General features: G+C 44.2%; 3 protein-coding genes across 7 annotated transcripts in view; 1 reads left to right on the top strand and 2 right to left on the bottom strand.

Annotated features, from left to right (window-relative positions):
• Positions 1-21,963, bottom strand: part of LOC308581066 (uncharacterized protein) — a 123,245-nt gene that overhangs the window by 16,740 nt on the left and 84,542 nt on the right. The gene's annotated exons all lie outside the window — the stretch shown is intronic.
• Positions 2,824-20,620, top strand: LOC308581108 (killer cell lectin-like receptor subfamily B member 1B allele B). 4 transcript variants are annotated; one of them, XM_081183589.1, is made up of 6 exons: positions 2,824-3,055; positions 9,526-9,627; positions 12,707-12,847; positions 13,403-13,557; positions 17,665-17,777; positions 19,389-20,620. In XM_081183589.1, exons 1-6 carry the CDS (start codon positions 3,049-3,051, stop codon positions 19,510-19,512), a joined length of 642 nt encoding a protein of 213 aa, XP_081039715.1. In that variant the 5' UTR covers positions 2,824-3,048; the 3' UTR covers positions 19,513-20,620. The 4 variants fall into 4 exon arrangements, with proteins under 4 accessions (XP_081039715.1, XP_081039716.1, XP_081039713.1 ...); XM_081183587.1 differs by lacking the exon at positions 2,824-3,055 and adding an exon at positions 4,071-4,383; XM_081183590.1 differs by lacking the exon at positions 9,526-9,627.
• LOC308580708 (vomeronasal type-2 receptor 26-like) overlaps positions 9,693-21,963 on the bottom strand; it is a gene marked incomplete at its 5' end in the record, with an annotated part of 196,714 nt that continues 184,443 nt past the window's right edge. Inside the window, one exon of the mRNA XM_081182765.1 lies at positions 9,693-9,918. The remainder of the gene's footprint in view (positions 9,919-21,963) is intronic.

Here is a 21,963-nt window from a genome sequence, read left to right as displayed (position 1 = left end):
AATAAAGCGAGATGAGCACCGCAACCCCAGAGTCGGCCACAACTGGACCTAATGGTCAGGGGTCCCTTTACCTTTATAAGCCAAAAGGCATAAGGCATATATACCATAAAGCAGAAGGGATTAGGTAGATATGCAGTAAGGGATATTGGATTAGCCATATATCACATAAAGTATAAGGAATGAGGCATATATGCAATAAGATATAAGGGATTTGGCATACAGTATATAAAGCATAAGGCAACAGAACCTCACAAATTGTCCAGATGTTCATATATTGCTTTCCCACCCTAAGTTATTCCAAGGAGTTCAGTGCAATTTCCCTGCCTACTGAACTCTTGCAACCGACCCTGTGAGGTTAGCCGGGCTGAAACCGAGAGACATTGACTGGTGCGAGGTCATCCAAGGAATTGAGCAGGTAAGCGGAGTTTGGAATTCCCCTCCTCTTTACCACATCCTTGAAGTAACCACCGCTAACTTTCATTACACGAAAGACTGCTCATTACTGTAATGCATCACTGAGAAATTGCAAGTTTCAGTAGAAAGCGCAAATCTCTTAAATAATATTATGCAATTCTAAAAACAGTATCGTTTTCATTAAGGATAACATGAAACAACACAAACAATGGGTACTGATCACCAAATACAAAGCAAAACACAATCATGGTGTGTTTAAGGCATAAGGCTAATAGAGGCATATATGCCATAAAGCATAAGAAATTAAGCATATATGCCATAAACCAAGGCATAAGGCATATATGCCATAAGCAGGGCCAGATTTAGGTTTGATGAGGCCCTAAGCTCCTGAAGGTAATGGGGTCTTTTATATATCCAGCTGTCCTTTGTCAACAACAAATTGTCACTTTTTTGTGTGTTGAATATATGTTATATGGTAATTTATGAACCTAATAGGTCCATACACAACACAACACACCAAACTGTTCCTGTATGTAGGTTTGATTTTATTTGTTTTTTATCTTATATTTTGGAAATGTACATCCAGTTTTTTTCTTTAAAAATTTTTTGGGGGACCCCAAGAGAGTGGGGCCCAGAGCTATAGCTTGTTTAGTTTATACGTAAATCCAGCACTGCCTTCATTAGAGGATTTTAAACAAAGGGTGATTGCCATCTGTCATGGACATATGAGCCAACTCCTAGGGGCTGAGGTCCCTTCACCCCCCCAATAAAATATTTGAGGGGGCTGCCCCCCAAGTTAATGGGCATTGCCATTCAAATGGCGTGTATATGCCGTATCATGTGATCAGTCATATGGGGTGGGTCTTACCCCCCCTATAATATTCAAGTTGGCACCCCTGGTTATAGATATTTTAGTCAAGATTACTGCATTGCAATGGGTTGGATGACTGGGTTCCTTCCAACTCTACAATTCTGTTTCTATTAAAATGTGAAAAAATCATTCATAATAAAGCTTGGGCTACTATCACTTCATGCACATAGAGGTTAGATGTACAGTAGCACCATAACATTATTAATTATGCAAATGTGTATGTGTGTATGTTTTAAAAATACTATATAGTGCTACCTCTGGTTATGAACTTACAGTCATACCTCATGTTACATTTGCTTCATGTTACATTCTTTCAGGTTACATCCCGTAGTGACCCAGAAGTACCGGAAAGTTTTACTTCCAGGTTTTGCCACTTGCGCATTTTGCAGATGCGCCGCTGTGGGTTGCGCTCTTTTCATGTTGCGAATGGGCCTCCGGAACGGATCCCGTTCACAACCAGAGAATCATAGAATCATAGAATCATAGAGTTGGAAGAGACCACAAGGGCCATCGAGTCCAACCCCCTGCCAAGCAGGAAACACCATCAGAGCACTCCTGACATATGGTTGTCAAGCCTCTGCTTAAAGACCTCCAAAGTAGGAGACTCCACCACACTCCTTGGCAGCAAATTCCACTGTCAAACAGCTCTTACTGTCAGGAAGTTCTTCCTAATGTTTAGGTGGAATCTTCTTTCTTGTAGTTTGGATCCATTGCTCCGTGTCCGCTTCTCTGGAGCAGCAGAAAACAACCTTTCTCCCTCCTCTATGTGACATCCTTTTATATATTTGAACATTGCTATCATATCACCCCTTAACCTCCTCTTCTCCAGGCTAAACATGCCCAGCTCCCTTAGCCGTTCCTCATAAGGCATCGTTTCCAGGCCTTTGACCATTTTGGTTGCCCTCCTCTGGACACGTTCCAGTTTGTCAGTGTCCTTCTTGAACTGTGGTGCCCAGAACTGGACACAGGTACCACTGTAATTCGTTCCGGACGTCCGTTTTTAAGCTGAAACCATTCTTATCCTGAGATAAGAGGTTTGCTAAAGAGGTTTCCCACTGCGCTCACGCCTCTGGTGCATGATTTCCGTTAGCATCCTGGGGCAAAGTTCGCAACCAGGAGCAGCTACTTCCGTGTTAGCGGAGTTTGTAAGCTGAAGCTTTCATAACCAGAAGCGTTTGTAACCAGAGGTACCACTGTATAGCAGGCATGTGAAAGTCTAGTTCAGGATGAGGAGAGGGTGGGGTTTTTAATCTCTTACCCTTTGATCTTTTATCATTGCCTGAGGATACTACTTGGTGGGAGGAAGCAGTACCAGGGAGGAGTGTTTGCTCATCCTTGGCTGAGTCATCTCTGGAAGGATATAGGAACTTGGGTGAGAGTCAGATTACAGTTCCAAACTGTATGCTTGACAAGTGGCAATTTTTATTGGTGGTTGCCTCATCTCCTTAATGTTATTTGTCTCCTGGGCTTCAGATGACCCACCTCAGGATTATTTTATTATTTGTTATGACATTTATATCCCACCTTTCCTCCAGGACGAAAGGGAGAAACATGCTAAGAGGAGGGCATGCTTGGCAAACCCTCACCGTAATTAACTCCTGCCTGGAAACCAATGTCCCCACTGTGGAAGGACGTGTGGATCCAGAATTGGCCTCCACAGTCACTTACGGACTCACTGCTAAAACCGTGTTTATGGAAGACAATCTTACTCAGCTACGAGTGATCACCAAAGAAGAAGAAGAGATTTCATCCTCGCAACAAGCATGCGAGGTAAGTGAGAACCTGTGACTCACTCCAAGGCAGGCATAGGCAAACTCGGCCCTCCAGATGTTTTGGGGCTATAACTCCCATGATCCCTAGCTACCAGGACCAGTGGTCAGGGATGATGGGAATTGTAGTCCCAAAACATCTGGAGGGCCGAGTTTGCCTATGCCTGTTCCAAGGTCACCCACTGAGTTTCATGGCTGATTAGGGGATTTGAGCCCTGGTCTCTCAGGGCCTAGTTTGTCAGAGATTTTCCGAGGCACCGTTTCCTGTGCAAATGTCTTGCCTGCCTCTGAGAAGCTATGAAGAGCTCCTCCTCCAGAGCTGAGCCTGACAATCGGAGATCTGCTCCACCTCACCAGTTTTGATCATGATTAGGGGATCGTACCCAACTCAAGTACGTTGACAGAGTAGAGACTTGCGGTGCAAATCCTAAACATTGTACTCAGAAATAACTCCTATTGTATTCAATGAGCTCAATTACTTCCAGGTATGTGAGATTAGGACTGCAGCCTAGGAGGCCTTGACTACCGTATTTTTTGCAGTATAACACTCACTTTTTTCCTCCTAGAAAGTAAGGGGAAATGTCTGTGCGTGTTATGGAGGGAATGCCTATGGGTGGCATGCCTACGGATTTTCCTCCTCTAAAAACTACGTGCGTGTTATGGTCAGGTGCGTGTTATAGAGCGAAAAATACGGTAATTATTCATGTACCACCAGGCACAGCATCCTCCAGACATTGCTGAACTACAACTCCCATCTTCCCTGACCATGCTCACTCTGGATAGGGCTGATGAGTATTAGGAGCACAACAACATGGAGAGGGCAACCGGTCCCCCGCCCTTGATGCACACAGCACTGCCCAAGGTCCCTGCTCCAAAGGCAATACAATAGGGAGAGAGACAACCAAAGGATGGGTGGTGCAATGGGTGAGCGAGATTTTTTCTTCTTCTGAAACTGGGCCCCCTAACTTTGCAACGGAAGCTGGTTTCTTTCCCCTTTCTGTCTTTTTTGTTGTTTCTTATTAAAGACTATAGGCAGCATTGAGTAATCAAAAGACATATCAGCAGAGGTGTTGAAGGTTGGTCAAGTTTGATGAGGTGCCATTTCCTGTGCAACCTTCTCTCTGCTGCCTCTGACAAGCTGCCAAGAGCTGCTTCCCCCTCAGAGTTGAGCCTGACGATCAGAGGGCTGCTCTGCCTCATGCGTTTTGATCATGAACAAGGGATCACATCCAACTCGGGTACATTGCCAGGTGGAAAATGCGCCTTGCTACTTTAACTTTCGACCGAGGGAGAATCAAGGAAGACACAAGCCCAAATTCCCGATGCAAGGTAAATAACGGCTTACTAGTACAAACTGGGAGTTTTCTAAGTTGTTAGGGAAAGCAACTGTGGGGATCTCGCATGTCACAGACATTTTAGGGAGTGTTCAAGTGACCAGTCTTCACTACTTGGTTTCCGTATTAATGTGACTAAGGTACACCCTTCCCCACTTTTCTGCCATGTGTTCAAATGTGTGTTAAATATTGAGTGCTTTCTGTTTTTGACATCCTTCTTCCAAGTGGCAAGTCTTCTTCTAGAGATGGAAGCACATGACTTACCCCCAAAGAATACTGGGGACTGTAGTCTATACCCCACAGAGCTACAATTCCCAGTGCCTTTAACAAACTACAGTTCACAGGATTCCTTGGGGGAAGGCATGTGCTGTAAATGTGCTTTAACTACATGGTGGGTACGCAGCCGTAATCCATCAAACCTCTGGGAGAAGTGAATTTTTACCTGGCACTGGAAAGATGGTAAGATGAGAGTACAGTGGTACCTCGGGTTAAGTACTTAATTCGTTCCAGAGGTCCGTACTTAACCTGAAACTGTTCTTGACCTGAAGCACCACTTTAGCTAATGGGGCCTCCTGCTGCTGCCGCGCCGCTGGAGCACGATTTCTGTTCTCATCCTGAAGCAAAGTTCTTAACCTGAAGCACTATTTCTGGGTTAGCGGAGTCTGTAACCTGAAGCATATGTAACCTGAAGCATACGTAACCCGAGGTACCACTATACGTGTTACAAAAGATTGCCCTTTTTTTGGTCTCTTGGTTCATAATGTGCAGCTTCACATACCTGTGATGCAGTGACGTAGCGTGGGGGGTGCAGGGGGGGCCGGCCGCACCGGGCGCAACATCTGGGGGTTAGGGTTAGGGGGCGCAAATCCACGGGTTAGGGGGCACAAATTACTTGCCTTGCCCCGGGTGCTGACAACCCACGCTACGCCACTGCTGTGATGTGGCCTTATCGCTCCTTGCATTTCACAGACAGTGAGCTGTCACCATCAGCCACCAAGGACTGAGGGAGAGGAAGAGGAAGACACACTACAGCAGCATTCATACCTCTCGGCTAAGTTAAACAATGGTCACACCATACATTTAAAGCACTCTTACACCCCTTGACCATCATGAAGAACCTTGGGAAAGGTAGTTTGGTAAGGGAGCTGACCCTACAGAGTTACAAACCTCTGCACGCTTAACAAACAACCATTCCCAGGATTCTCCATGACTGCTAAAGTGGTAAAGGAATATGGTGTGGGTAGGACCAATGTATTTTGGGTAGAAAGACATGGGGCAGAGGCAGATTTAGGGGAACGTGACCAGTTTGGCCACATTGGGTGGGGAGCCTTGGGGGGTGGGTGGCACAGGGGGCTCAGGAACTATTATGTAGAATGGAAGGTGAGGTAGGTGGGTGCTGAATTTAGGTGCCGCACAGGGCACTGTTAAAATTGGAGACCCCAAAGTCCACTGCGGCATGGAGAGATGCAGTTTTAGTCAGGAGAGACCCTCAATCTGCCATAAAGTCGAGTTTGGCAGTCCCTGCCTCTGCAGTAATCTCATTTTACAGCTGTAAAATCACAGGCTTGGAGGAAACTGGAAAGCACACACAAAACCCCCTGTTTAGTTCAACCACTAACTTATTACAATATCTTTGTCATCTTGAGCTTCTTGGAGTGAAGATGGAATACAAATTTAGATAGGAAAAATATATGTTTTATTATTTAAAACATATATTGGTGCCAGTGTGGTGTAGTGGTTAAGAGCGGTAGTCTCGTAATCTGGGGAACCGGGTTTGTGTCTCCGCTCCTCCACATGCAGCTGCTGGGTGACCTTGGGCCAGTCACACTTCTTTGAAGTCTCTCAGCCCCACTCACCTCACAGAGTGTTTGTTGTGGGGGAGGAAGGGAAAGGAGAATGTTAGCCGCTTTGAGACTCCTTAGGGTAGTGATAAAGTGGGATATCAAATCCAACTCTTCTTCTTTATTTATTAGACATATCTACAGTGGTACCTCAGGTTACATACGCTTCAGGTTACATACGCTTCAGGTTACAGACTCTGCTAACCCAGAAATAGTACCTCGGGTTAAGAACTTTGCTTCAGGATAAGAACAGAAATCATGCAGCAGCAGTGCAGCGGCAGCAGGAGACCCCATTAGCTAAAGTGGTGCTTCAGGTTAAGAACAGTTTCAGGTTAAGAACAGACCTCCGGAACGAATTAAGTACTTAACCCGAGGTACCACTGTATTAACAATACTTAATTGCCAACACCTCCCTATTTCCTTTTAGAAGACTCTGCGGTTGGGTTGTGATGCACGCACGCGATATGACAGATTGACACATATAAGAATTGGAAAATAATTTGCCCCCTGATGAAACTGACTAGTGGGCTCTGTGAGGGTTTCGCTATTTCCTGTGGAACCCACATCAGTTCTGTCATTTCAGTTATTTGTTTTAACAGGTGTAGGTGCACGTCCACACGAGTAGGCTAGCAATTATGGAGGTATTATTTTCTGTATGTTCAAAAAACAATAATAAGGTGTCAGGGTGCTGTCAGCGGCTTCCGGCTGGTTTCCCAGGAAATATAAAGACAAGGAAAAGTTTCTTACAGTCCTTTCTTTTTTCCGGGTGTGCAATTAGTCATGTTTTAGTTTTAGCCACAGCTAATAGTGAGATGAATGATGTAGGTTTTAGTGGAATCTGAACAGTAGCAAAATGATTGCACAACGCTGACCGCAATAACGCAGGATGGAATGAAAACTGTTGCCTCCTTACACCCACCAGTCTCTTGCCCTGCCAGACTGCCTGTTCCCTGAGATCTGCTAAGGAGTGTCTTTTCTGTGTCTCCTCTGTGATCAAAGCATGGCTGGTTGAAGCATGAAAGAGGACTTTTTTCTGTATCTGTCTAATTTGGGAACCATCTTCTCTCAAGAGATGCATTCCCCCACAACACTATTTTTACCACACATTTATCTTTTTTTTATTATGACATTTGAATGTGCTAGGATTGTCTACAGACTCTAAGATTCATGCACACACAAACATCTGATCTATTTATGAGTCATTCTGTACTCTCACCTTTTAGTCTGTGTTTTGATCTCCTTATGAGTCAATGTATAGAAAGAAGTTCTCTGTTTTTTCAACAGTTTCACTGTTTTTAAAAAATATTTCTACTTTTTGCTGCCTGCTACCTCCATGTGTGGTGGAGATTGCCCTATGCCAGAGTTGAAGTGAGAGTCAACTGCCATTTATTTTGACCAGTATGTGGAATATCAGAGCAGAGTCATCTTGTTCAGGCAAGAAAATGTTTTGGGTCAGCAATATCAAAAGCACAGTGTTGCTTTTGATGTTGCTGACTTATATTTTGCAACACAGGGTTTGGCTTGTTTACTCAAGAAAATGTATTGAGCTGGCTGGCCACTTGCAGGAAGCTTATCTGACAATAAATCTGTCTGGGGTGATAAGATATTGCTGCTTTTAATTGCCTGTTCCTATGTAAGTTCACAGGAAGTGGTTAAGATCAGTCCTGTGTTGCCCAAGTCATCTTTCAACTCATCTTTGCTTACAATCCCATTTAATCACACCAGCAACAATTCCTATATTCACTGATTCCCCAGGAAATATCTCTGTCTCTTGATCAGTATTTTTAGCACCTTATAACCAGGGCAATAATGTTTCTGGGAGCCGTGGGTCTGTTCCATATTGCTTCCCCCAAAGAATCATGGGCACTTTAGTTTACCTCCTTGACAAAACACAGTTCCCAGGATTCACAACCCTAGTTCTCTTTCAGATGTATTCTGCCATGAAAGCCATAATTTAAGACTATGTGGTTCCTTTTTGGCAGTACTGTCACTGAACCATGATGCCAGGGGACAGTAATGACCTTCAGCCACACTGGCTGGGGATGATGGGAGCTGGAGTCCAATGACAACTTGGAGGGGCTTGAATTCCCCATCCCTGTCTTACATAAATCTATGGTGTGACTAGATTATTATTAATAATAATTTATACCCCGCCCATCTGGCTGAGTTTCCTCAGCCACTCTGGGCGGCTTCCATTCAAGTGTTAAAAACAATACAGCATCTATTTATTTATTTATTTATTTTATTAAATAACACAAGAATATAAAAAAAAGAAATAATGAGAGAGAAAAAGGGGGAAATCAGATTTCCGTCATATGCATATATACATAATTCTTTACATATTTCAAGCAATATTTTAAAAAAGACAAGAAAAAAGAAAAAAAAAGAAAATAGAAAGATGTTTACCATAAGTCTGTATGGTCAAGTCAAGTCTGTATCTGCACACAAATATGCATTTCCATGTTACAAAATACAAATATTGATTAAAATATTTTAAAAGACTTCTACCGCCTGCACTACACATCTTTTATACCTAGTTCGCATTAACCTCTGTTCTTCAAGTATCTTCAAAGTATCTTCTTTGAAGAGCCAGTGTGGTGTAGTGGTTAAGAGCGGTGGACTCATAATCTGGGGAACCGGGTTCGTGTCTCCGTTCCTCCACATGCAGCTGCTGGGTGACCTTGGGCCAGTCACACTTCTCTGAAGTCTCTCAGCCCCACTCACCTCACAGAGTGTTTGTTGTGGGGGAGGAAGGGAAAGGAGAATGTTAGCTGCTTTGAGACTCCTTCGGGTAGTGATAAAGCGGGATATCCAAACTCCTCCTCCTCCTCCTCTTCTTCTTTGTCTTCATAATTTTGAGGGAGCACAAGTGAGGCACTCCCACACAGGGATCCCCCCCTTTCTGCTACTTGGGGTTTCTGGGCCCCAGAGCCCAGTCTTGCCTTGCCCCATGTGCCCGTCACCCTGGTCTGGCCAGAGTTGGAGCAATGCACCTACTAAGAGCCAGATCAGCCAGCCAGACTCCCCCCCTGTGTGTGGGCAGTCAGGTAGGTGGCACAGTGCAGCCCCATGAATCCTCTGTGCCCGTATGTCAGCGAGGGTTGGCTTGGTGCAGCAGTTTTTGTTTACCCTCAATGCCCAGCCCCTGGTCCTACATATTGCGTGTGCACTCACACCCTAGGCACCAGTGAAAGATGCAATACAGCTGTTATCGGGCACTGTGGGAAGCAGGATGGATAGGCCTTTGTTCAGATGCCCTCATACTAAGCTGTTTATCCTATCGCTGGCTCTTGCAGATGAACTGCTCAGACAAGCTCGACGGCATCGCTTCATCATTGGGTCTGGATGTGTTGCAATCCTCATTCTAGTGGGAGCCGTGATAGGGCTTGGCTTTTGGGGTAAGTACCTTAAGGCCTAAAATTACCCATATGCCCACAAACTGTACTTAATGGAGCACCACAAATTGTTCTTTGTAGAGTGAGGCTCTACAGTGGTACCTCAGGTTAAGAACTTAATTTGTTCTGAAGGTCTGTTCTTAAGCTGAAACTGTACTTAACCTGAGGTACCACTTTAGCTAATGGGGCTTCCCGCTGCCGCCGCACAATTTCTGTTCTCATCCTGAAGCAAAGTTCTTAACCTGCGGTACTATTTCTGGGTTAGCAGAGTCTGTAACCTGAAGCGTCTGTAACCTGAGGTACCACTGTATATCCACTCGGAGCAGGGGTAGGGAAACACCAGAGCCACTCTGGGCAAACCACACACACCTTTCTCGGACTTGACATCATATACCATGCCAGGGAGGGAAAAGTTCAAGTTGCAATCTTCAAAGCTGTAGCTAAAAGGAACAGTGTCTGCTCCCTATCTGTCATTTGCATCAAAAAGCCAGCACTTTGAACTTGCCACTTTTTGGCAACAGAAAACGGCAAGAGTCAAAAAGTGCCAATTGCACTCTTTTTTAACACCTCCGAATGGAAGGTTGGCAGTTTGAATCCCCTCAATGGGGTGAGCTCCTGTTGCTCTGTCCCAGCTCCTGCCAACCTAGCAGTTCGAAAACACACCAGTGCAAGTAGATAAACAGGTACCGCTGAGATGGGAAGTTAAATGGGATTTCCATGTGCTCTGGTTTCCACCACGGTGTTCTGTTATGCCAGAAGCGGTTTAGTCATGCTGGCCACATGAGAGATAGAGATAGAGATAGAGATAGAGATAGAGATAGAGATAGAGATAGAGATAGAGATAGAGATAGAGATAGAGATAGAGATAGAGATAGAGATAGAGATGATAGAGATAGAGATAGAGATAGAGATAGAGATAGAGATAGAGATAGAGATAGAGATAGAGATAGGTCAGTTCTGCACATGACTCTGTTTGCAAGACAATGCCTCCATCTGGACATAGCTTCCTGATCCAGCATCAGGAGAGTTGAGAACACACAGCACAAGACTAACCATGTCTACTCAGGAGTCCTATTAAATTCATTGAGGCTTACTCCAAGGTAAGTGGAGTTACCTTCTTACCTGGAAGTAAGCCCCCCATGGGACACACTTCTGAGTAGACATATATAGGATTGAACTGTAACCTTACCAATTTGAATAAAGGGGGTTGTTTTCCTAGGCGTTATCTCCCACCCACCCTCATATGTCTGTCACTGCACAGAAATTTTGCAGCTTGGCCTGGTCTAATTGTGACCAATTTGAGATGTGTGGTGAATGGGACTCGAGAATAAAACTGCTGCCCTGTACGCCGCAGCATGAGTCACCTGGCTGGCACTGCGGGCGGCACTAGAGTGAAAATGGTGCCCCATGCGACTTACAAGTAAAATTGCTTTTTTAAAAAATGCCCCCCCAAATTGCGACTGGACATTCTGCTGTGGCGTCTGCAACTTATGCAGTTGTGGAAATGACTGGTTCAGAAAACAAGCAGCAAATTTCACTCATGAGGAAATTGGGGAAATTGTTCTTAAGGGCCTCAGAAAGAAAGCCTTGCATTTCTTTTTATATGATAAACATGCCCCTTGGTTTGTTTTTTTAAGCGTCAAAACTTATCTGACCAAGAAAGGGAAAGATAATGTGTTAGATAGCACGATCATCACCATCATTGTCAGCTCATTGGTCCTAAAATAGTCAAACCACAAGAATGTGCAGGGGGAAAATCTCTTGTAGAAGTGCCGGGTGTGTTTGGTTATGAAACCAAAGCGCAGTGCGAAACACAGTCAAAGAGGTTTCAATTAGGCACCCAAATATAAATAATGGGAAATCGCCTCTCAGTGGCGTAGCGTGGGTTGTCAGCACCCGGGGCAAGGCAAGTAATTTGCGCCCCCTAACCCGTGGATTTGCGCCCCCTAACCCCCAGATGTTGCGCCCGGTGCGGCCGGCCCCCCCTGCACCCCCCACGCTACGCCACTGTAGCCTCTTATTCTTAAGCAAAATAGCTCGGCCTCTCAAAGCAAACCTTCACTATCTTTTCACATTTGTTCAGATATGATACTTCAACTGGTTTCATCTCCGTCCTCTTATGAATCTTCTGTTCTGCAAGCTACGGAACTACCAGGCAACCAGTAACCAAGTCTTCATGCATAAAAGCTTAAATTCATTGCATTTTTTTTTAATGGAAAACATATTGTAGCAGGGAGTCCTTGGAGCACCCCACAATCACTTAACCTTGACTCCCATAGGTTCAGGTCGGGGGTCACAAACAAGAGACTTCAGCCAGGAGATAGAAGCAAAACAGCGACCTGTAGGCCTGATCTTTATTGTTGCAACAAGGCTCCCCACTAGCACAAAGACAAAGCAGCCAGAGGCCCCAAACAAGGGTTACATCAGTATTTTAAAGTTTCCCATAATACATCTTAGGATGCATCATCAAGACATCGTAGATACGTCACAGAAAAAGGTAGTATCAAAGCAACCCGTCACTAAGAACTGCAGCTGTTACTCACTGATGGTGTGACTTGCTGCACATTACCAAACACATTCACTCACACAAATACCACACAAGAGGTATTTCCCCGCCTTTTCACCTGTGAAAAACCAAATCCTCTAGTGTCAAGAGAAAAATACCGCCAAATATCTGCTGCTCCCAGGGGATTACATCCCACAGGAACGATGGGCAATTACAATGGCAGCCACCCTCCCCACAGTGCTCATTGAAGGAGCACCCCAAAAGGGATCCCAGGGCAACAGTGTCAGTATCAAGCCCATCACAGCTGCTGATACTGGGTCTGCCTGTCCTTGCTGGAGAGACTGGAACTGCAACACGCACGACAGCAGAAATCTGGTTTAGGAAACATTGGAGGGCAAAAGAGAAGACTCTCAAATGGAACAAGCCAACCCATATTTTTCTGGTAATTCCAGAGAAAAGGACTAGTGTGGCAGCAACTTTTCTGTATTTCCAACAACACATTTTCTTTTCAAATAAATCTTAAGCAGACCATTATCCTCATCTTGCTGATCGCCTAAATAGTCATGCCTTTTAAAGTTTTTCAGATGAAACAAGCTCTGGAGAAGGCACAAACCTGCCCAGGACCCAGCAATGGAACACAGCAGACCAGGACCACCCCAGAGCAGTGTCAGACTTTGCGGCAGTTTCTGTGCAAGCCGCACGGCAATCACGTAGCAGGTAACACCTGAGCTTTCAGTAGCCTTTGGTTGATAGACAGGAATGCAGGCACAATGATGATTCAGCTAAAGTCAAAGGCTTGCAGATCCCATTGATTCCAATGAAAAGGTTGCAAAGCATGTGCATAATAAAAAGAACTGGTTCAAGTAAACCAATATGAGCTTCTGCCTGGGGGCAGGTGGTGCTAGATCAGGGGTCACCAACATGGTGCCCTGCAGATGTTTTGAAGCACAGCACCCATCAGCTCGCATGGCCAATGGCCATGGATAATGGAAGTTGTAGTTTTCAACATCTGGCGGGCATCGGGTTGGCTATGCTAGCTGTGTAAAAAAACAACCTCAGGACACAAGCCCATTGTACAATTTTGCATAAAATCTGCAGGTGCTAACATATGTAAAGATGCAGATTTAGGTATGCTTTCAGAGAGACAGCCATCTTGTAAGCACAGTAAATAGCAATATAGAAAACTGCTTTTGAAAGAGGGGATGGAGGTTCAGAGCCTAAGGGGTGCCCTCTAACAGCACACCTGGCTTCGTGGTTTTTTTCTTCTTCCAGAGAATTCAGATTGCAAGCTCTGCCCGGAAAACTGGCAGCGCCATGGAGACAAGTGCTACTGGATTTCCAGAGAGAAGGGAACCTGGAACAAGAGCCAGAATGATTGTGCAGCAAAAGACTCTCAACTCGCTGTGATACAAAAACAGGTGGAATTGGTAAGTCCTGACTAATAACTTTCTTTTGTTGGTGCATGTACTGTATTTTTTTGCTCTATAAGACTCACTTTTTCCCTCCTAAAAAGTAAGGGGAAATGTGTGTGCGTCTTATGGAGCGAATGCAGGCTGCGCAGCTATCCCAGAAGCCAGAACAGCAAGAGGGATCGCTTCTTTTGCTGCACAGCGATCCCTCTTGCTGTTCTGGCTTCTAGGATTCAGAATATTTCTTTTCTTGTTTTCCTCCTCCAAAAACTAGGTGCGTCATGTGGTCTGGTGCGTCTTATAGAGCGAAAAATACTTTAGTCAGTGCTTTGTTTGTTGTGGTCGTAGTTACTGGTATGGCGTATGCTCACCTCCTTTTTTGCTGTGGCTGTGGATGGCAGCCATTTTGTGCTGCCATCCACAGCCCATTCATCATGATACAAGTACCAACACCTCTTTATTTTTCTTTTTGTCGCAGTCAAGTTGGGTTTTCTGCTCTTTTATTTATTTGATTTCAGTCGCTTCCTGTGAAGCGCTTCAACGTGATTTCACCACACAATTAAAACTTATAAAAGACCAATTACATGTATAAAAAGAGTTTTAAATCAAGATAGATGCCGAGTGAGAAAAATATCTCCACTTAGAAGATTTGTTGAAGGTAGAAAGTATCCCTCAGATGCCCTGAAGAACGTAGAGATGATGCCTTTATAAGGCAGGCTTTCTCAAACTCGGCCCTCCAGATGTTTTTGGCCTACAACTCCCATGATCCCTAGCTAGCAGGACCAGTCGTCAGGGATGATGGGAATTGTAGTCTCAAAACATCTGGAGGGCCGAGTTTGAGGAAGCCTGCTCTAAGGTGTAATAGGAGGGACTTCCAAAGGGTCATTTCAAAGACTCTGTAAACTGAGGTAATTTTAGTCCCTGACGTCATATGGAATGGAATGCCTTGGCCCTGTAGCCAGTTGCATTTCTAGTGGGGCATTTTTTGGCCAGGGTGGGGTAGGGGAGGCACATAGCGCCAGCCAGTCCCTGCACTCTACTTACTGGTTGAGAGGATGTGAAGGCCAGGCCAGGGAAATGGAAAGGCACATTTTCTTCAGAGCACATGTTATCTTGCATATTGGGTTATGAAAAGGTCAAGCTATCAGACAATTTAGTACAGTGGTACCTTGGGTTAAGAACTTAATTCATTCCGGAGGTCTGTACTTAACCTGAAACTGTTCTTAACCTGAAGCACCACTTTAGCTAATGGGGCCTCCTGCTGCTGCCACACAGCCGGAGCATGATTTCTGTTCTCATCCTGAAGCAAAGCTCTTAACCCGAGGTAATATTTCTGGGTTAGCGGAGTCTGTAACCTGAAGCGTATGTAACCTGAAGCGTATGTAATTCACTGTATGAATATCAGGAATTAAATGACTGGATATTTTTGTGCTGCATGAGAAAAAAGGATGATAAGGATACAGCGAACAAGGGAATGCTGAAAGGTGTAAAACAAACGAAATACCGTATTTTTTGCACCATAACACTCACTTTTTTCCTCCTAGAAAATAAGGGGAAATGTCTGTGCGTGTTATGGAGCGAATGCCTGCGGGTGGCGGGGGGATCTGCTGCAGTCGTGAGCAGAGGATCCATGGTTCCCCTTCCTACCCTCCTCCATGGTTACAAAGCATGGATCCACATGGATCCTCAGGATTTTTGCATTGGGCTACTCCAAACTCACTGTCAGATCACATGTCTGTGGCCACAGCATGAACCACAAAAATCATATATCCACTATTTCGTTTAGAATATTTTTTTTCTTGTTTTCCTCCTCTAAAAACTACGTGCGTGTTATGGTCTGGTGCGTGTTATAGAGCGAAAAATACGGTGGTTTACGCTATAACTAAGAAGTTGAAAACTAGTGTTCAGCTTTTGTTTCCCCAAAATAATCATCTTTTAATATAGTATCACCATACCAATACAAAAAAAAAGTTTGAGAAAGAGTAAGTGCACATTACAGGACAGCCATAGTCAAGCCTTTCGGAGTGGTGCTGAGAATAATATGTACAACTTTCTTGTTGAAGTCAGTGGGATCCAGTCCACAGCTTTGTAAAATGTTTACTAGACTTACACGCTTACAAAAATGCTTGAACGCTTTCTGACTGGTAGGCTCACAATACATCTTTTCTGAGAGAAAAATAGGCCCCTTTCCCAAGGTTTACAGATTTTCCTAGAATTAGAGTAATGTAAAAAAAAAATTAAAAAGTGGTTACCTCTCCTTTCTTTTTCAAATGCAAACTGCACCCCTCAAATTTGCCAAACTCTTGTGGATTATTAAGAGTCTCTGCAACTGAGTTAGAATGGAAAATGTTGACACAAAAACCTGCAGCGTCAGGAAGTTGGCAAAAGTCACAGCTGGGAAATTCCTTTGAAAGATATTTGTGTTGCTTCATTTTAAGAGAATCTTGGCTGCGGAGAATTCTTCTTTTGTCAGAGGGTTATTCATAGGGAGAGAAGTTGGTTCCCGTGCTCAAAAATAAAGTCTGATTAAAGCATAATGCCACCGCAGTGATTATTGCATCATTTCCAGAAAGTTTCCTGTTCATGTCAAGAAGACACATGACTGCTCTGCTTGGCTGCTCTGCTTTTCCAAGAATATTGCAGAGGCCAGAGCTTTCCCCCTCCCAAGGTGCAATCTCCAAGAAGTTCACACAAGCAACCAGGCTTTTAAAAAGCCTTCAGTTGTTGCTAGAAGGAGGCTTTTTCCTCCCAAGCCTAATTGCACCTGGGGAGGGGCAATTTTGGAATGACGGTCGTAGCTGGTAAGGGGTAATGCAACATGTGGTTCACAGCGTCACAATGGTGGCCCTGTCTTCCTGTGAGAGGTCACTCCAAACAGCTGAGCAGAGTTGGGGGTGCATGTTGTGAAATCTGCCATTCGTTCAGAAGCAGAGCTTAAATGTGAGGTCTAGCTAACCTCAGAACCAGCTGCCTTAAAGGTCAATCTATGAATGCATATTTCTAGGGTTGCTATATTCAGAAGAGCAAAAAAGGAGGACACCTTTGCCTAAATACGGATCGCTGTGATGACTCTCATTTTGAACACCCCTAGTATATGTAGGCTCTAGAAGTTGTGATATATTGCTGGTAAAGGTAAAGGGACCCCTGACCATTAGGTCCAGTCGTGGCCGACTCTGGGGTTGCGGCGCTAATCTCGCTTTATTGGCCAAGGGAGCCGGCGTACAGCTTCCGGGTCATGTGGCCAGCATGACTAAGCAGCTTCTGGCGAACCAGAGCAATGCACGGAAACACCATTTACCTTCCCGCCAGAGCGGTACTTATTTATCTACTTGCACTTTGATGTGCTTTTGAACTGCTAGGTTGACAGGAGCTGGGACCGAGCAAGGGGAGCTCACCCCGTCGCGGGGATTCGAACTGCCGACCTTCCGATCAGCAAGCCTTAGGCTCTGTGGTTTAGACCACAGCGCCACCTGCGTCCCTATATTGCTGGTAGCAATGTTCTTAACTTTAAAGGGCCTGCCAGAGTAGAGCTACGGGCACTGTAACCGCTGGTAAAGGAAGAGGAGTGAGGGGGGAGCGCACTGCCCCCGGCAGTACGATCCCGATGGGGTGCCATCGCGGCTGCCCCCGCCTGCACTGGGTGCCATGCCCCCAGGACGCATGCCACACCCCTGTGGGTGGTGCACCATGCCCCCAGGATGTGTGCCCCGCCTCTGAGACGCGTGCCAGCCCGCCCCCGCCCGCCCGCTCTACTCCCCCCCAGTGCCAGAGCATGAAGCTCTGCCACTGACTGTAACTAAAAATGCCCATGTGACCACAATGCTGGCCTACAGCCGCCGATCCTCATTGGCCCTGGGGAAGAGGGCGTGTGCATGCTGCGGAATGTTCCCATTCCATTCATGAAAAATGGCGAGGGACCGGAGTGTGACACTTGGTGCTATTAAAATTGTTTTAATTTTTTAAAAAAATTCTTGGGTTACTGTAAACAAACAAATAAAACACCTGGACATTTGGGCAAATTTAAAAATTTACCCAGACAGAAATTTTAATCCTGAAAAATAGGGTATGTCTGGGAGAAAGAGGACGTGTGTCAACCCTAGGACGTCCTTCTTGTATCCTTGACAGGATTTCATACGTCATAAAACTGATGGAGGGCAACTTCTGTGGATTGGAGTGACCACCATACCTCCTGCTCATGAATGGTCTTGGGTTGATGGCTCCCCACTAAATGACACACTGTGAGTATTTCCATCCTACAGTTTCATACTGGTTTTGGTGGGAAATGTGTGTTGGTTCTTCTACCCGCAGTGTTATTCTGCACCTCCTTTACAGTTTTCTTCCATTTTACTGTACCGTTATCTACCCTTCGAGATCATTATCTGCTTCATGACACTTGGTTGTGCTGACTTATCTTTAAATATGCAGACATCAAAGGCTCAAACCACGATGAGAGCAGATCATTCTCTCTCTCTCTCTCTCTCTCATTGGACTCAATGGCCCTTGTGGTCTCTTCCAACTCTATGGTTCTATGATTCTCTCTCTCTCTCTCTCTCTCTCTCTCTCTCTCTCTCTCTCTCTCTCTCTCATTGGACTCAATGGCCCTTGTGGTCTCTTCCAACTCTATGATTCTATGATTCTCTCTCTCTCTCTCTCTCTCTCTCTCTCTCTCTCTCTCTCATTTTCTTCTTTTTCTTTTCCTTCCTTCCTTTTCTGATTGCCATGGAAATGGGATGTTCTTGTTCTTGTTATATTGCTAATATCCCGGCTTGCTCATCTGTGGAATTCACAATACATGAATTCACAATACATGTAACGATTTCACTGTGTGGGGAGCCAATCAGTCAATTACACTCTCCAGTCAAATTGCGATGTCTTCCATACAAAAGACCAATAAAGAGGAGTAGAGCAACATCAAAAAAAAAAAATGCCACATCAAGAGTGAGAAACAGATGCAAGAAAACACACATTACACAGTGACACATAAACCATACATAAAGCAAACAAGAAAACTCCAGCAGAGGAAACCACCCTCCCCACACTTCAACAGAAAGAAACAGGCACAGAAAAACATCCAAGCATCAGAGTAAGCCATTCATATCTGCAGCACACCTGCACATCAGCATTGAGAGAGCCACTGTGGTGTAGTGGTTAGAATGTTGGACTGGGACCTGGGAGACCAGAGTTCAATCCCCTCTTGGCCATGAAGTTCCCTGGGTGAATTTGGGCCAATCTCTGTCTGCCTCACCGGGTTATTGTGTGGGCAAGAACCATGTACACTAGGGCGATTCATAAAAAACTTTTCTTTTTTTTGGAAAATGCTTACTCCAGAGGTCTTATATTACTACACTAGGGATTATATAGCTATATCTGAAATTTCATGCATATCAGTTAATATCTTGACCCTCCTCCATGAAAATAGCTGTTTACTCAGCCATTTTCCTATGTTGTGAAGGCTGAAATTTCAATTCAGTGGAGCAGGGTCAAGATATGAACTGATATGCATTAAATTTCAGATATAGCTTATATAATCCCTAGTGTAGTAAGATAAGACCTTTGGAGCAGGCATTTTAAAAAATACATAAATTTATGAACCTCCCTAATATACACCACCTTGTGCTCCTTGAAGGAAAGGCAATAAGTAAAAATAATAATAATTAAAGAGAATGGAACTGATGTTCAATTCTAGAAGCATTGTTCATGATAGCTAAAAATGGACAGTGCACATTTGGAAACTCAGCTTAGGAGTATAAAGGGGGCAGGGAGAGATGCCATCCCTATTAAGGTGAAAAAGCAGCTTTGGCCTTCCTGTGACAAATGCTCTTTGCTTGACTTTCTCCTCTATTCTGCAGATTGCAAGTCACAGGTCTTGCTGAAGCGAACAGCTGTGGGATGCTGAAGGGAAAGAGAGTTAATTCAGAAGCCTGCAGTGCCATAGCCAAGTGGATCTGTGAGACGGAAGTTCATCTGGTGTAAATAATAACAAAGGAGGGAAAGAGAAGACATCGGCCCATGCAATCACGATGGCAAGATCCTGCGATGATTGTGCTGACACATGCAGTCAAATCAAAGGGGGAAAAGATTGCTTTTGAGACAATGCTTGTTCTTTGTGAAAAGTGCTTCTATGTCAAAATCAGTGGGCCTCTTAAAACTTTGCAGAAGTGTCCCTGTTGGGTGTGATTCTTTCCCAGAAATGCTGGGGACAGGGTTGAAGTCCAGGACTGGCCATAGTGACCAACCCACTTAGCTTGGAAGAGGTGGGACATGGAAAGTGAGAATTTCCATACCCTAAGTTACATCTGAAATCCTTGGACAGCCTTTGCAAAGTGGAAATAGTAATGTTAGTGCAGTGGTTTCTTGCTGGTCTGGGGGGTTCTTAGAAAATGCCAAAACTTGCCCACATTCTGGAGCTGGACAGACAAATTAATGGATCACGTAAAAGACACAGTCCCCCTTTAACTTCACCCTACCCCTTTTCTGACAGGTGTAGCTCATGTCATGAGGGAGTAATCCAAATAAATTCTCATTTACAACCAAATTAATACAGTGGTACCTCGAGTTAAGTACTTAATTCATTCCGGAGGTCCGTTCTTAACCTGAAACTGTTCTTAACCTGAAGCACCACTTTAGCTAATGGGGCCTCCCGCTGCTGCTGCACCGCCGGAGCACGATTTCTGTTCTCATCTTGAAGCAAAGTTCTTAACCTGAAGCACTATTTCTGGGTTAGTGTAGTCTGTAACCTGAAGCGTATGTAACCTGAAGTGTATGTAACCTGAGGTACCACTGTATAAGCTGCACTTCCTTTTTATCTTTTTTAAAATTTATTTTTATTAAAGATTTCTTTTTTTAAAAAAAAATAATTAACAATTTCAACATAACAAATCATCAAAACAAATCATCTTAATTACTTCCCCCTTTTTTCCTCCCCACTTCCCAAAGAACCCTCCCTCCCAAGACTTCCCTCAGCTCATCTCTCTGATTTCTCAACTCATGTTATTCTCTGCATATTGTAAAATTGTACATATCCTTTTATTATCTAAATATTATATTAACCCTCAATAAATTTGTGTATGTTTATTCAAAACCTGCCAAGGAGTCCAGTTCATTTTGTTGTCTTTTTAAATAATTTGTAAAAAGTCCCCTTTCTTCTTTAAAGTCACAGTTGTCCTTATCTCACAATTTGTACAGTGGTGCCCCGCAAGACAAATGCCTCGCAAGACGGAAAACTTGCTAGACAAAAGGGTTTTCCGTTTTTGAGCTGCTTCGCAAGATGAATTTCCCTATGGGCTTGCTTCGCAAGACGAAAACGTCTTGCAAGTTTGTTTCCTTTTTTCTTAACACCGTTAATACAGTTGCGTCTTGACTTCGAGGAGCAACTCATAGAACGCAGTGTACATAGTAGCCTTTTTTGAGGTTTTTAAAGACTTTGGTGATTTTTGAAGCTTTTCCAAAACTTCTTTGCAGCCATTTGGTAAGTTAAGCTTTTAAAACTTTTTTGGGGGGGGGTTTTGGATTTTGGGTTGGGGTGTTTGGAATTCAAGGACTTGGTGTTGGGAAGGGGTTTGCAAGAATCTGGAAGCTTGTGTGTTTTTTTTTACATTTTTATGATTTTCTGTGACCATTGGGCCACTCTGCTGTTTTTTAAAAAAATTTCTGGATTTGAATTTCTGTGTGCTGGGTGGCTGGGGAACAGTTGGGGAGGGGTTTGCAAGAATCTGGAAGCTTGTGGGGTTTTTTCTGCATTTTTATGATTTTCTGTGACCATTGGGCCACTCTGCTGTTTTTTTTTAAAAAAATCTGGATTTGAATTTCTGTGTGCTGGGTGGCTGGGGGAACAGTTGGGGAGGGGGTTGCAAGAATCTGGAAGCTTGTGGGTTTTTTTCTGCATTTTTATGATTTTCTGTGACCATTGGGCCACTCTGCTGTTTTTTAAAAAAACTTCTGGGTTTGAATTTTGAAATGCTCTTTACAGTATGTGTGACTTTAAAGAGCACTTAATAAACTCTTGTTGTACCAAATTTGGCTTTGTTTGGACTTTTTTTGACCATAGGAACGCATTAATTGATTTTCAATGCATTCCTATGGGAAACCGTGCTTTGCAAGACGAAAAATTCGCTAGATGAAAAAATTCACGGAATGAATTAATTTCGTCTTGCGAGGCACCACTGTATGTGGGTTTCGCCAGTTCTGCATAGTTCATCAATTTCTCTTGCCACTGTTCTTTTGACGGGGTTTCCTCATTCTTCCATCCTTGCGCTATCAAGACTCTTGCCGCTGTTGTAGCATACATGAATAAATTCTTTTTTTTCCTTGGCAGGTTATTAAAGATTTCTTAGTTTACAAAAGTATGTGCAACGTTGCTTTTCCCAGTTGCATTTTCTACAGATCAGTTTCATTTGTTGGGGGACATTCGTGTTACATTAGGAA

Source organism: Podarcis bocagei (genome assembly GCF_964188305.1).
Source record: "Podarcis bocagei genome assembly, chromosome: 2".
Lineage (NCBI taxonomy): Eukaryota > Metazoa > Chordata > Lepidosauria > Squamata > Lacertidae > Podarcis > Podarcis bocagei.
This window is presented reverse-complemented; position numbering and strand designations above follow the sequence as displayed.

Coding starts and splice junctions, on each gene's coding strand:
- LOC308581108 (XM_081183587.1), top strand. CDS start 4,266: ATGAACAAGGGATCACATCCAACTCGGGTACATTGCCAGGTGGAAAAT. Junction 13,558..17,664: donor TACAAAAACAGGTGGAATTG/GTAAGTCCTGAC, acceptor TATCCTTGACAG/GATTTCATACGTCATAAAAC. Junction 17,778..19,388: donor TCCCCACTAAATGACACACT/GTGAGTATTTCC, acceptor TCTATTCTGCAG/ATTGCAAGTCACAGGTCTTG.